Source organism: Papio anubis, chromosome 14 (genome assembly GCF_008728515.1).
Source record: "Papio anubis isolate 15944 chromosome 14, Panubis1.0, whole genome shotgun sequence".
Lineage (NCBI taxonomy): Eukaryota > Metazoa > Chordata > Mammalia > Primates > Cercopithecidae > Papio > Papio anubis.
This window is the reverse complement of record NC_044989.1, coordinates 37,404,937-37,419,430: the sequence shown is the minus strand read 5'-3', so window position 1 is coordinate 37,419,430 and position 14,494 is coordinate 37,404,937. Positions and strand designations below refer to the sequence as shown.

Sequence of the window (14,494 nt, the reverse complement as noted above, 5' to 3'; positions counted from 1 at the left end):
TTCTTTTCTCCATGGCACTTATCACCTTCATACTAGGTAATTTACTATTTTATTTCCCATTGTCTGTCTAACCTTGCTACAGTTTATAAGCTCCATGAGAAGAGGGATCTTTGTTAATTTTTATTTAATAATGAATCCAGAATACCTACGTAGTACTGGGTACATGGCAAAGTCTTACTTAATATTTAATGAATAAATGTTTTATGTGGGAAATTACAACACATTGTTAGATTGAAAAGAAAGTTTGGAATGACTCCCTTTAACTTTTTAAAGTAATGTGTACATTATATATGTCTATATACAGTTAATATACAGAAAAAGAGCCATGCCTACATAAACTGTCAACCTGGCCACATCTAGGGAGGATGTTGCAAAGCAGGAAAAATATTGGGGAAGGGAGGTTCCTTTTGTTTTCTAGATTATATGGTAATGTAAAATGTTTCTTTTGCTATATTGCCTGAAGAGGGTAGTAGAGTAGTGGGAGAAAAGGTGTGGTGTTTTCGTAGGTACCTATGTAATTGGAAGATGTTATCAAAAACCTAGAGGGAAATTTCTGGTTTGAACATTGTGGTGTAAATTCAGCATTTTCCCATTCTCATCTTGGAAGTAACCCCAAAGCTGTAAGAAAAATGATTAACAGAAGTGAGCATACTTTAACAAAAATAGATGAGAATTCAGAACTATAAAATAATGTATATTTCCAATGACAGTGAAATTCTGAAGCAGAGGTGCATGCCTCTTCAGGAAGAGAGAACACAGAACTGTTTTTGCTGATTCTGAGATCTACAGCCCTGATGTCCTCCAGAGGTCCCTTCTCCAAACAAAAACCCATTTGAGGGTCATGATCTCAGAAGATTTAACTCAAGGGAAAACACATTATATGAAATGAAAGACCACTTTAACAGTGGAAGAGTGAAAATCATACTACACCAAATAACACCATAAACATTTATAAAGAAAAACTAAAAACAAGGAGAAACAGACAAACACATCAGTAGTCCATGAGAAATGGAGTAGACAGAAATAATTAAGAACGTACAAGGTCTAAACAGAGTAAGGTAGATCTAAGCAGATTATACTGAACTCTGTACCCTAAAAACAAAGAGTGCCTCATTAATTCAAAAAAGCAGTAGTATAAACAGTATCCTTTGATCTTAATGCATTAAAGCAAAAATAAATTACAAAATCAGAAAACAACAAGCTTCTTCATGAAAACTTTATTAATTTTTGAATCAAAGAGCGAAATCAAAATTTCAGAATATTTAGAAAACCATGAAAATACCATATATATATATATATATATCAGCACCTTTGTACTGTCTTTCAGAAAAAGCTTTATAACCTCAAATGTTAAGCAAGAAAGAATGAAAATAAATAAGAATCCAACTCAAGGAGTTGAAGAATGAACAATAAAATAAACCTAAAGAAAGCAGAAAGGATTAACAGATCAAAAATGAAAATTAATAAATACAGAAAAGAAATAAGCCAAAAGCTGGTTCGCTGTGCGGGGGAAGGGAGGAGGTATGTAAAAATAAAATGGCCAGCCTAAGAAAATACAATATGATCTTAGGGAGATAACCACAAATACGGCGGGGGGAAAGGAATCTTATGATACTTTGCTCATCTCTATCAGATAAATTTGGAAACTTGGAGAAAATGGGTAATTCTCAGTGAAAGTATAACTCACTAAGACATACTCCAGAGGAAACAGAAAATTTAAACCAATAGAGGAAGTTGTTAAGGGAGAGAATAATGTTATAGCATACTTCTATTTTTGTGTGTCCACATGTTTTTAAAGGAGGGCGGGGGGAAAAAACAGAGACAGACAACTGTGGAATAGCCAGTCACATTTCTACCTCTGTTGATAAAAGTTATAATATTCTGAATCTTACACTGCTTACTGCCAGTGTCACACCCCACCACGATGGGGTATTTTAAGTTTCATTTATCTACTATAAAATGTTGTCATTTTGTATTTTGCTACTTGGAAAATGATCTCATAAAATTGGTTTATAATGATTAGCAAACCTATTTTGCATTTCTTATTCTTTCACTTTCTAAACATTTTTGAAAACACCTACCATGATGCAGATACTGAGCTAAAATAACTGAAACAATCTGTGCCTCAGGGAGTTCATTAAACAATGGAGTAAAATGTACACATTATTACAATACAGTGGAATAAGTACTGCTGCATATATACAATACAGTGGAAACTACTGCGGTAGTCCCAAAGAGAGAAAATGTGGGCTAAAATTAAGGCTTCAAAAAACATCTTAGACATGGAACTCAGCCTTACGTAGACCAAAAACATGTTAGTCCCCCTAGCATAATCAGCTAGCCATATTAAGGAAAAAAGCTAAAGAAAAATGTACAGATGCTCCTCATTTTGCGACGGGGTCATATTTCCATAAACCCATCTTAAGTTTGAAAATAAGTAGATAAAAATACCTACTGAACACAGCTTAGCCCCGCATAGCCTACCTTAAGCACAATCACATTAGCCCACAGTTGGGCAAAATCATCTAACATAAAGCCTATTTTACACTAATGTGTTGAATATCTTATGTAATTTGTGAATACTCAAAAAAAAACGGAATTTTTTTCTGGTATTCAGAATATGGTTTATACTGAATGAATGCATACCACTTTTGTACCACTGTAAAGTTGAAAAATTGTAAGTTGAACCATTGTAAGTTGGGGACCGTCTGGTTATTTTTTTGCTTTTTTTTGGTTTGTTTGTTTTCGAGATGGAGTTTCGCTCTTGTTGCCCAGGCTGGAGTGCAATGGCGCGATCTCGGCTCACTGCAACCATCGCCTCCCAGGTGCAAGCAATTCTCCTGCCTCAGCCTCCTGAGTAGCTGGGATTACTGGCATGCGCCACCACACTCAGCTAATTTTGCATTTTTAGTAGAGACTAGGTTTCTCCATGTTGGTCAACCTGGTCTCGAACTCCTGACCTCAGGTGATCTGCCTGCCTTGGCCTCCCAAAGTATTGGGATTACAGGTGTGAGCCACCGCACCCGGCCTTTTTTTTTTTTTTTTTTTTTTTTTTTTGAGACAAAGTCTCACTCTGTCTCCCAGGCTGGAGTGCTATGGCGTGATCTCAGCTAACTGCAGCCTCCACCTCCCAGGTTCAAGTGATTCTCCTGCCTCAGCCTCCCGAGTAGCTGGGATTACAGGTGCCTGCCACCACACCTGGTTAAGTTTTGTATTTTCAGTAGAGATGGGTTTCACCATGTTTGCCAGGCTGGTCTCGAACACCTGACCTCAAACGATCCACCTGCCTCGGCTTCCCCAAGTGCTGGGATTACAGGTGTGAGCCACCACACTCAGCCTGTATTTTTATTAATAAGGAATAAAAATTGTTTAAGCACTTGGTTATTCAGTAGAACATATTTAAGATTAAATTGGAAGACTGAAACCAGGTTATTGAAGATCTCAAAATGTAGACAAAGGAATTTAGATTTATGTCCAGAAATAAAGAGCCATTGAAGGTGTTTGAGCAAGGCTGACTTCCTGAATTTTTGATGAAGGATTTTCTGCAGTACAACACAAGATAAATTGCTTTTTTATAAGCATAAACAGTATGGCATTCATCTTTATGTATCTCCAACCCTTGTCACCTAGTTATGATCAAGAAACGTGATAATGTAGGTAGAGATGTTGAGCCTAAAAAGAGGGAATTATCATTATAATATTATGAGAATCAAGACTTAAATGACTACCTTAGAAATAAAACTCTTAAGCAAATACCGTCACAAATACAGCCCCCAAAGGCCAAAGGTTTCTGTGTAATTGACTAAAAATTTACGGGCAGTTGGTGCCTATTCAGGGAAAGCATGAAATTAGAGCAGTGTCAGATTTTTCAAGTGAGAAGGAAGGAAAAGTAGTAGTAATGGACAAGAGTGATTATATAATCAAGTTAGGAGAAGATTCTATCCCCTCAGTGTGGCTACTCTCCAGTACACAACTTGGAGAATCAAAACCTAAGATCCTTTTCATTGATTGTAATTTTTATTTTGTTTGCTTTGTTTACTTCTCTAGGCTTTTTTCTTTCTGTGCCATTTATTTCAGACAATCATAGCACATCTAGATATTTACTTAGTAAAACTGTTTCTCTGCTTAAGTTGGTCACATAAACATCTTGCAACCTCTCTTCAGAATTTGCACCATCCTGGGATTGTAAATCTGGAATGTATGTTTGAAACCCCAGAACGAGTCTTTGTAGTAATGGAAAAGCTGCATGGAGATATGTTGGAAATGATTCTATCCAGTGAGAAAAGTCGGCTTCCAGAACGAATTACTAAATTCATGGTCACACAGGTATTTTAACTCCTTTTTTTTTTTAACTAGCGATTAAAAACTTATATTATATATATATATATATATATTTTTTTTTTTTTTTTTTTTTTTTGGGACGAGAGTCTTACTCTGTCGCCTGGGCTGGAGTACAGTGGTGCAGTCTGTCTCACTGTAACCTCTGCCTCCTGGATTCAAGTGATTCTCGTGCCTCAGCCTCCCAGGTATCTAGGATTGCAGATGCATGCCACCACGCCTGGCTAATTTTTGTATTTTTAGTAGAGATGGGGTTTTACCATGTTGGCCAGGCTGGTCTCGAACTCCTGACCTCAAGTGATCCACCTGCCTATGACTGCCAAAGTGGTAGGATTACAGGCATGAGCCACTGCACCCAGCTAAACACTAAAATAATTAAATAGCAGTGCTTTTACATGTTGGGTGATTGTGGGAATTGTTAACCTTGAGGAGCAGAATAACACCCTTTTAGCTAAGTCTTGATGAACTATGGTGGAGTTTTCAAATTAAATCTTTCAGGGAGTCACATTGAGGTTTATTTGTGATTTTCCAGACACTGAAAAGAAAATCTTTTTTCATAACAGATACTTGTTGCTTTGAGGAATCTGCATTTTAAGAATATTGTGCACTGTGATTTAAAGCCAGAAAATGTGCTGCTTGCATCAGCAGAGCCATTTCCTCAGGTGAGATATTCTCCAGAACCTTTTAAATGATTCTGGCAACATTTTCAAAGTACCCACATAATAAAAAGGCAGTGTACTAAGTACTGTTGGTTAAAAATGCATACCGTCTTACAGAAATAGTTTTTAGCCTGTAACTGTCAGTGAGGATTAATAACTAAATGAATTCAGATGTTATTAGTTACACTGTTTATATTCAAGACTTTTTAGATTTCACCACATCTAAAAGAATAACTGCACATAGATTCTGCAACTCACCTCTCCCCGGGGGCTGGGAAGGAAGTGAGCAAGTATCAACCTTGGTTAGTGCTTGGTACTTAGGATGAATTCCTCATAAATAAAACAAATGGGGTGTTACTGGAAATGGGAGATAGATTTTGGTTGAGGCAGGCAGCCAACTCCTTTTCCTATTTAGAGTATTGTATTTCAAACATTTTCACCAAAACCTATGTAAGAATAACATTTCTCATCACCACAGACACACACGACGGCATCATGCTTCTGTGTCCTGGCAACATGTAGCACTCTTTTTTTTCTTAATTCGGTTGAGTTTTTTGTTTTTTTTTTTCAAGTGTTCATCTTGATCCACTAAATTTATTTCATGACCTATCAAATGGATCATAACCCAAATTCTGAAACAACCATCCTGAGAAATAAATGGTGGTGGTGGTACCCTGCAACCGTTTTCCATAATTGGCAAGGATGATTCCTTTCATCAGCTCAAATATCTGTTGCCAAACTATTGTTTATATACATTTGAAACATGTACATTTAGACAAATGGCAAGACTAAGGACAACAGATACCTGTTTTCACTTGGTAAATATAACTCAAATTTGTCTTTTCAAATCATTCAGCTTTTAAAGTAGTAATCATATTCTTTTATGTTTATGTGGTTAAAAGTGATTCCCTATCATTGTGAGGTCGAAAGGGTCACCTGATAGTGATTCCCTATCATTGTGAGGTCGAAAGGGTCACCTAATAGTTGGTGCAATGTTTTAAATAAACTGCTTCCATATATTATCTTATTTGATCTTCAAAACAGTATAGACAAAAGATGCACACTCTTAGAGGTAACATTAAAACTCCCACTTTCTGACCTCTACTTTAGTGATCAACAGTGTTCCAGTGAGAAGCAAAGGGATTCTTTTTATGCTCAAGTGTTAGCCATGGCTCTACTTCTTTAATCAGTTGCCAGACTTCCAAGTCATCTTTACCTTACCAAGATGTGAGCTAAAATCTGGCATTTAACAACAACAGAATAGTTTGTATTTCTTCAAGCTCAGTACTCGTACTCTTCAAAGACACTGAAATCGAGAAGCAGCCAGATTCAGTAATGACACTGAGCAAATATTCATAAAAACGTGTCAGAGTCCACACCCCAGAAATAGCAGCATTTGATAACTTCACTTCTTTGTTTTCTAGGCACTGTTTGTACCACTGTTTTCTAGAGCTTAAATCTCTTTCCTCTCAATTTATATTAATGCTTTTGCTGAAGACATTTTTTAAGTCAGAGTATTTCCTCCAGAAAGTACCTGGCATTTGCTTGTTCAGCATGGATGCGGTCATTAATCCCCCAGATCTAAGCCTCTAGAAAAATCTGGGCAGCAAGATAAGTGTTCTAGTTCTGCCAAGCTCATCAACTTCTAGAACTCTCTTTTGAGAAGACATGGTAGTGACTATGGCTACCTTTACATATAACTTTTTTCAAATCTAAACATCTAACTAGAAATAATTTGTTCCACAGTCACAGAAAAGTGTTGCTGTTACTCACTGGGGCAGTCTCCACTGGTGTCCACAGGAAAAGTTACCTTTAATACACCTCAGTTTTATTTACTTGCCAATTTATAACATTCTTAGAAAAGAGATTCTAGGATCAAGCAAAACAAGGGATTTTTTTAAATACTGTATAACTTTTTTTTTTTTCCTTTTTTTTGAGACAGTCTCGCTCTGTGACCCAGGCTGGAGTGCAGTGGCATAATCTCAGCTCACTGCAAGCTCTGTCTCCTGGGTTCATGCCATTCTCCTGCCTCTGCCTTCCGAGTAGCTGGGACTACAGGTGCCCGCCACCACGCCCGGCTAATTTTTTTATATTTTTAGTAGAGACGGGATTTCACTGTGTTAGCCAGGATGGTCTCGATCTCCTGACCTCGTGATCCCCCCGCCTCGACCTCCCAAAGTGCTGGGATTACAGGCGTGAGCCACCACACCTGGCTAATACTGTAACTTATTTTTCATTCAACAAACATTGAGTACCTTATGTGTCCAGGCACTTTAAGGCCACTAAGGATTCAGAAATGAAACAATTCTTGCTCACAGATGATGGGAGAGTGATCTCACAAAACAAATGATAGAAAGCAGCACACTCCCATTTCATAAGAAATAGGAACACACATAACATCAGTCTGGTATTTGGTATTCTGGAAGCTAGAACTTTTGAAATATGCACTAGGAAAGCTCTTCATACTATGCCAGTCAGGATCACAGGGCTATAAATGTGTCTGCCTTTTCAGAAAAGGATATTTTACAATTTCCCTATCTGTGATTGTTTAATATAATCAGAGCTGGCCAGTATGTTGAAATGATACAGTGTCATTTAGGGACAGGTAGTTACATATATAACACTATAATACAAAATTATCCTTCAATTTCCAGGTGAAGCTGTGTGACTTTGGATTTGCACGCATCATTGGTGAAAAGTCATTCAGGAGATCTGTGGTAGGAACTCCAGCATACTTAGCCCCTGAAGTTCTCCGTAGCAAAGGTTACAACCGTTCCCTAGATATGTGGTCAGTGGGAGTTATCATCTATGTGAGCCTCAGTGGCACATTTCCTTTTAATGAGGATGAAGATATAAATGACCAAATCCAAAATGCTGCATTTATGTACCCACCAAATCCATGGAGAGAAATTTCTGGTGAAGGTAAAAAAAATATTAAGTTTTGGCTATGTGTTTTATTTTTAAAAATCCTTCTGATCCCGAATCAGTCTGTCTCTTGCAACTTGTCTTTTTAATAAATCTCCCATTCATCTTCCAAATTCAACTAGTTGCCAGGTTTTTGAGCACTCTTCTTTTTACATTTTTATCTGTGTCTTCTGTATAGTTCCCAGGCATAGCACTGACATAGGCCCCAGTGGCCTCATTCTCAAACCACTAAAATAGCTTTTTAACTGTCTTACCTGTTAAACTCTTCTGGTCCTTCCCAGTCACTGCTGCCAAGTCCATCTTCAGGAAACATTACTTTCCCAAACACTTCTCTTTAACCACCTTACAGGCATAGTTATCTGTGATACGGTCCATGCTTACCTTCTAGCCTCATCTCCCACTACTCTCTACACAAACCTAGGTGTTTACTCTTCTGAACTGTTTTCTGCAGTTCGCTTAGGACTTTTTTTTTCCCTTGTCTACAACCCTTCCTATTAAAACTTGAGGACTCCTTAATTTGTGGCTCATCTGTAAAGTTACCTGACTTCTCCTCCTCTAAACTGTAAAATTTACTTAGGCTAAAAAAATTTGGGCTTTTTTATTATTTTTTTTTATTTTTATTGAGACAGAGTCTCCCTCTGTCACCCAGGCTGAAGTGTGCACAAACCCAGCTCACTGCAGCCTCGACTTACTGGGCTCAAGTGATCCTCCCACCTCAGCCTCCTGACTAGGTGGGATGATGGGTATGTACTATGGGCCACCACGCCTGGCTCATTTTAAAATTTTTGGTAGAGATGGGGTCCCACTGTGTTGCCCAGGCAAACTCTTGAACTCAATTGATCTTCACAACTTGACCTCCCAGAGTGCTGGAATTACAGGCATGAGCCACTGCACCCAGCCCCATTTTTTTCTTAAGTATTCATTCTTTTCATAATCGACTTTTCTAATCTTCAGAACGAAGACTGTGAGCTCCTTGAATGAATACCTAGCTCCAGTACCTTATACCTAGAATGAACTTTATATTCACCAGACACACTGCAGTTTGTTTTCCTCTCTCCTATGGACCTCTGCTGGGAAGCTGCATACATCTTTTTCCTGCCTAGTGAGGGCTTTTGAATTTGCAGCTCCTGATTCTGTACCCATCAAGAATAACTTGGCTGGCCCTCTTTAGTCTACTGATACTGACAAGAAGGACAAGTACACTACTTAAAACATTATCTAACTGCCCCATAGAAGTTAATAGAACCAATGCTGGGGAATACCCCCATCTGGATTTAGCCAACCCATGTAATGGGTAGATCTTTTTTGTTTTTCCAAAAGTAGTAGGCCTAATCATAGGATTAACTAATATTCCATTAAACTGGGAAAAGTTTAAGGAACAACATGTGAAGACAGTAGCAGGTTTGCTTGGTAATAAAGCTAACTGAAGAAGCTCATAAGAAGAGTTTTTTGATGTTAACCAATGTTATCTCAGACCTCCTGAGGCAGTGTGTTCTGTAGAACTCTTCCATCAGAATCACTTGATGAGTTTATTAGAAGAGAAACCCCATAGATTGAGATTCTTTAGTTGGAATGATGACTCAGGAATGTGCATTTTAAATAACTCCAAATGATTCTAGTGCACATGGTGGGCCACATTTTAAGGAACAATGCATAAAGGTCTAAAGTATTTGGAACACAGAGAAATTCATAAAGTACTTAGGGAAAATCTTTGCTAGTTTGGTAGTATAGAGACAAGAAATAGAATTAGATTGGTACAAGTCTTTCCATTTGGTTCGTGTCTGGGTCTAGCCTTTTGTTACCAATATTTCAAATGTACCATTATATAGGGCTATAGTTAGTATATAGTTATTGGTTGCCTTGGTTTTGCAGTTGATCCATTCTCCAAATAAGTGAATAAAATATATATGCCAAGAACTCACCATGTACACTAAAACACCCTGAAACCTATTTGTTAAAAGCGTGAACCTTTGGTGGTTAAGTTACCACCTCAGTGACCATACACAGAGGCAAGGCAGTGCTTTTCCAGACCAAGTCAGGGACTAGAGAGCAGCATTGGAGCAGGGTGGGGAGGATCAGAGAGTCTGTTTCATTCATCTTCAAATAATAATAGTTAATACTTAGCACTTAGGGGCTAAGCACTGTTCTAAGCCCTTAACATATGTCAGCAACTTCATGAGGAAACTGAGGCACAGCACAATTTAGTAACTGGCCCAGTATCACACAGCTAGTAGGTGGCAGCACCAGACTTCAGCCCAGGCAGTCAGGTTCCACAGTGTATACTTTTAACCTGTACTCTCTACTGCCTTATAAAGGCAATGAAAATTTGACAGATACACTTAAATCAGTAAATATGTATGATTCATTTTACATGTTAGCTAAAAGTCCATGTCCTTGAGAAGCAAAAATTCCTCAACCCTGTATTTCCATGGGTTGAACTGCCTTCTAGGCAGTCACAAGTTTGGGGTGCTCTATGCACCCAAATTCATGTATCTTGTTTTGTCTTTTCCCTTAGCAATTGATCTGATAAACAATCTGCTTCAAGTGAAGATGAGAAAACGTTACAGTGTTGACAAATCTCTTAGTCATCCCTGGCTACAGGTAAAAAAAATATAATCTCTCTTTGGCAATCCTAATTTGAGTAGTTCACTCTGATGTGTCCCACCTAGTGAAACCACTCTAAGATCAGCAGAATAATATAAGTGCTCTTAAGTGATTAATTTGTACTATGGCTGAATCTGTGGAAACCGTACAGCATTCAAATCGGTAATGACAGGCAATTAAACTCCCATGAACTGAAAGCAATGACTTAGCCTTTCATAGACCTATGTGTTCATTTCACCTTTTTGTAAGATTAGCATGACATATTAATTTATCAAATTTATTTTAAATGTCCACTGAAGGGTTTATTTTTGCATTGAAGAGATTTTTTTTAAATGCCATTTAAAATATTTGGCTTAACTCTCCCAAAGTTACTTTATAGATTTATCAAAAGATACCCTCCAAACTTCTGAGTAAGGAGGGAAGCTTTAGAACTATTTTAAAGGGAGTGAGAGGTAGAATTAGCTTTAAAACAAATGTAATCTAGTCTACCAGTTACTAAATTATCCTAATAAGCATCCAAGCACTTTCCCCTACTTTGAGGAGTAAGGTTTAGGCCTCGTGTTGTATAGAACAAAATGTTTTAGTGATTATTCTTAGCCACCTAAGAAGCTTGAAGCAATTTTTTTTAAACTTCAGAAATTAGTTACTTTCATTCATTGGAGATTGTGTTTGAAAAATTTCTTTAAATTGCTCATTTAAAATATCACAAGTAGAACTTAGTATATAGTAGATATTTATGAGTAGGGCCTGTCAATTATTTGACTAGGGCACTAAACCAAACCAAAACAAAACAAAAAAACCAAGTTGACAGTATTTTCTTTCTTTTATGTTTCATCATTACAATTTCATTTTCTCCTAGGACTATCAGACCTGGCTTGACCTTAGAGAATTTGAAACTCGCATTGGAGAACGTTACATTACACATGAAAGTGATGACGCTCGCTGGGAAATACATGCATACACACATAACCTTGTATACCCAAAGCACTTCATTATGGCTCCTAATCCAGATGATATGGAAGAAGATCCTTAATCATTGAGCTAACCTAAATAAGAAAAGATTTCATTTTATGGACTGATACTTTGCTATGTAACTTGTTCTTTGTAGGTTGTCATCTGCAGGGATGCAAAGATACGAGGAAATATGATAAGGAATCAGTGACACCAGTACTGTAGTTCATAATGAGTAGGTACAGGCAGGAAACTGAGTAATAAGAAGTCATAATTGAATCAAGGTGAAGCTTTTTATAAACTTCTTTAGCCTAAGCAATAACTGGTTTTGTATTTTTTCTTAATCCTTCACTTTAATACAATAGGACCACTTAATTTGTCTTTCCTTTCCTGTTTTTTATATATATATATATATGTATATGTTTTGTTTTAAGCAAAAACAAGTCAAGCTAGCATCCAGTCACTATATAGCTTGGCTAAATTTATACAAGACTTACAAAACTGGTTACTCAACAGGCTTGTATTTAAGAGAGAACTGTAAGGCTACCATTATGTGATGTTACTACAAGGACTTTTAACATTGGTTTAACCCAGCATAGAGGCATTGAAGGGTTTTTCTTAGATGCCTAGAAAAAGAGCACTGGGCTGTTTCACCTTTCTTTTTTAGGTCAATCAAGACTCCAAAGTAGTGATTCCTAACCTTTTTGGAGTTGCTCTGCTACTCTGAATATGTTCTGTACAACATAAGGATTGTCACCTTCTGTATGTTGCAACAGCTTCTAAGATAATTAGGGACTAATGATGTTACAAAGGGAAGAGTACTGCTGGTCTACGTGCTGAGTTTTACGTCTTTTCATAGCTCCACTCTGCTGCTAAATATGTATTCTGAAACCATCCGGATGCAAGTACTGGATTCCAGCATTCAGCAGGTGCAGATCTCAGCTTTACACAATTTATCTTTACCTAGGGTTCAGCCAGTAATTTCTGCTTTTTAGCAGGGTCAGTTAATACTACAGTTACTGTATAGCAAACAGTATCCTTTTTTCTCCTTCCCCCAGCCTATTGGGCTTTGCGGATATCTGGAGTGTTTTAAAATCAATTATTTTAAGCAGTTTGGGGGGATGGGTAGGAGTGGGGCATGAAACAGTTTATAAGGCTGGGGCTATATTATCAACGCAGCAAATTAAAGAATGAAGACTTGTTTTTACATTTCAGCTCCAGCAGCCAGGTATTTAAAAACTATTTTTAAATGTCTTCCCCAAAGAGAGTTTGAGATGTGGGACCATCTACTTCTAAGAAACAGTGGCTTTTTATTTCTTCATTTCTCAGTAATCATTGTAAACCTTTTTATTATTATTATTATTTTCCTTCTCCACTCTAACAAGAGTAAGAGCAAAACTCTTTCTCAAGTCTTGGATCCACTACTTGTTAGTTATGTTGGCCTGGACAGATGGCAGGTCTGTCTGCAGTTCCTCAGTCTGTAAAATGAATATTATCATTCTTACCTCTACCTTTGTCACAGTGTTGTCGTGAAGATCAGATACATATGAATGTAGTCAAACTGAAAACTAGGACAGTGTTAACTATCATTGCCCACCGAATTTGAGGTAGCAAAAAAAAGTGTTCTTGTATATGAACAGACTGAGAAGCAGCCTTTCGAGATCCCTGAAGCTAGTTTCCTATCTAGACTAAAAATACCCTTGAAAGAATAGTAGCAAACAGTATGCAGTGCTCCTGTGTTCTAAGTTATTTTATGTTTTAGTTTACCCTCACAACAGCCATAATGTTAAGTCATTATGAGCTCCATCTTAAAGATAAGAAAACTGAGGCAAGGGGAGATTAACCTACTGCCAAATTTCAAACAGTTAGTATATGTATTTGACACCAGTAGTATGGCTCTAATCTTACCCTTAGCCCTCCCAACCATTATGCTATACTCTCTACCCATAAATACCTCCAGGACACATTTCCCTCTTGGTCATTTGTCCTTCTATAGAAGCTTCAAAGATTAAACCAAATTAATTTTCAAAAAAAAAATTTTTAGAAATGTTATTTTCCCTGTGATAAGAGGATGACTTCCCAGTTTCACCAAAGTCTGTTTATATCAACACACATAAAATGGAATAATTCTGAGTCGCTAGGCAGTCACTCTACTGTGGTTTTACTACGTAAGGTGAAAATTAACTGGAATGATGTTTGTTTGCTATACTTACATAATCAAACTTTACAAGCCATGAAATTAATTGCACTCTTCGTATTTGTTGTTAAATGCCTAAGAAATTTTCTAAAAATTTTGTAAAGGCACCGTCAGAGAATCTGGAGGTGAATAATTACTCCGGATACTGTATAACCTGCATAACGTTTTGTCCTTAAGTCATGTTTGTATAAGAAGTAATTGCTAGAAACATTTGATAATGTACAAAGTAGTCTATAGTGACTGACTGTTCAGTACATTTTTATATTTTTTTGGTTACATCCAACTTTTTGTAAATATACTGGAAGCTTGATAATAAAATGTATTTCCTATCACCATACTTTTCCATGTGAAAACCTGAGCCTATTTCTAGTAGAAGTATCCAAAGAAAAGTTTTATCTGGTTGTGTTATTTTACTAGACCTTGGTAAAAGAACTATTTTGGAAACAGTATTTGTAAATGGAACTAATGCTATATTTAAAAACACTGATTTTTTTTAACCTGCCAAAAATAAAAAAAAAGCTCATTTTATAATTTTATACTAAATTTGAGGTGATTATCTGAAGGTCTCATTTCTTGTAAAGTTTGGAGTAATTGTAACTATAACTTTTTCAGGAACTACCACCAAAATATCCAACTGTTATACTACCAGAAGGCTTTAAAAAGTTAAAAACCTAATATCAAACTTTCTAGGTGTGAAGATATAAAGCATTGCCTGACTCTAGCCCCTTAATTATAAAAACTTTAACATCTCTGAGAGGAGCGAACTATGGATGTTTTCATCTTTCAAAAATTCTCCCAAGTCTTTGAAAAAAGAAAACAA

General features: G+C 36.9%; 1 protein-coding gene across 4 annotated transcripts in view; it reads left to right on the top strand.

The window, feature by feature from the left end:
- The window catches only part of PRKD3 (protein kinase D3), a 76,701-nt gene extending 62,491 nt beyond the window's left edge, over positions 1-14,210 (top strand). For 2 of the 4 annotated variants that reach the window (XM_009184003.4, XM_031655081.1), the window contains 5 exons: positions 4,165-4,326; positions 4,902-5,000; positions 7,652-7,919; positions 10,438-10,523; positions 11,386-14,210. In XM_009184003.4, coding sequence (XP_009182267.1) covers positions 4,165-4,326; positions 4,902-5,000; positions 7,652-7,919; positions 10,438-10,523; positions 11,386-11,559 — 789 coding nt within the window. In that variant the 3' untranslated portion in view covers positions 11,560-14,210. The remainder of the gene's footprint in view (positions 1-4,164; positions 4,327-4,901; positions 5,001-7,651; positions 7,920-10,437; positions 10,524-11,385) is intronic. The other 2 variants (XM_031655082.1, XM_031655083.1) reach the window with 1 other exon arrangement.
- Positions 14,211-14,494: the final 284 nt, after the last annotated feature.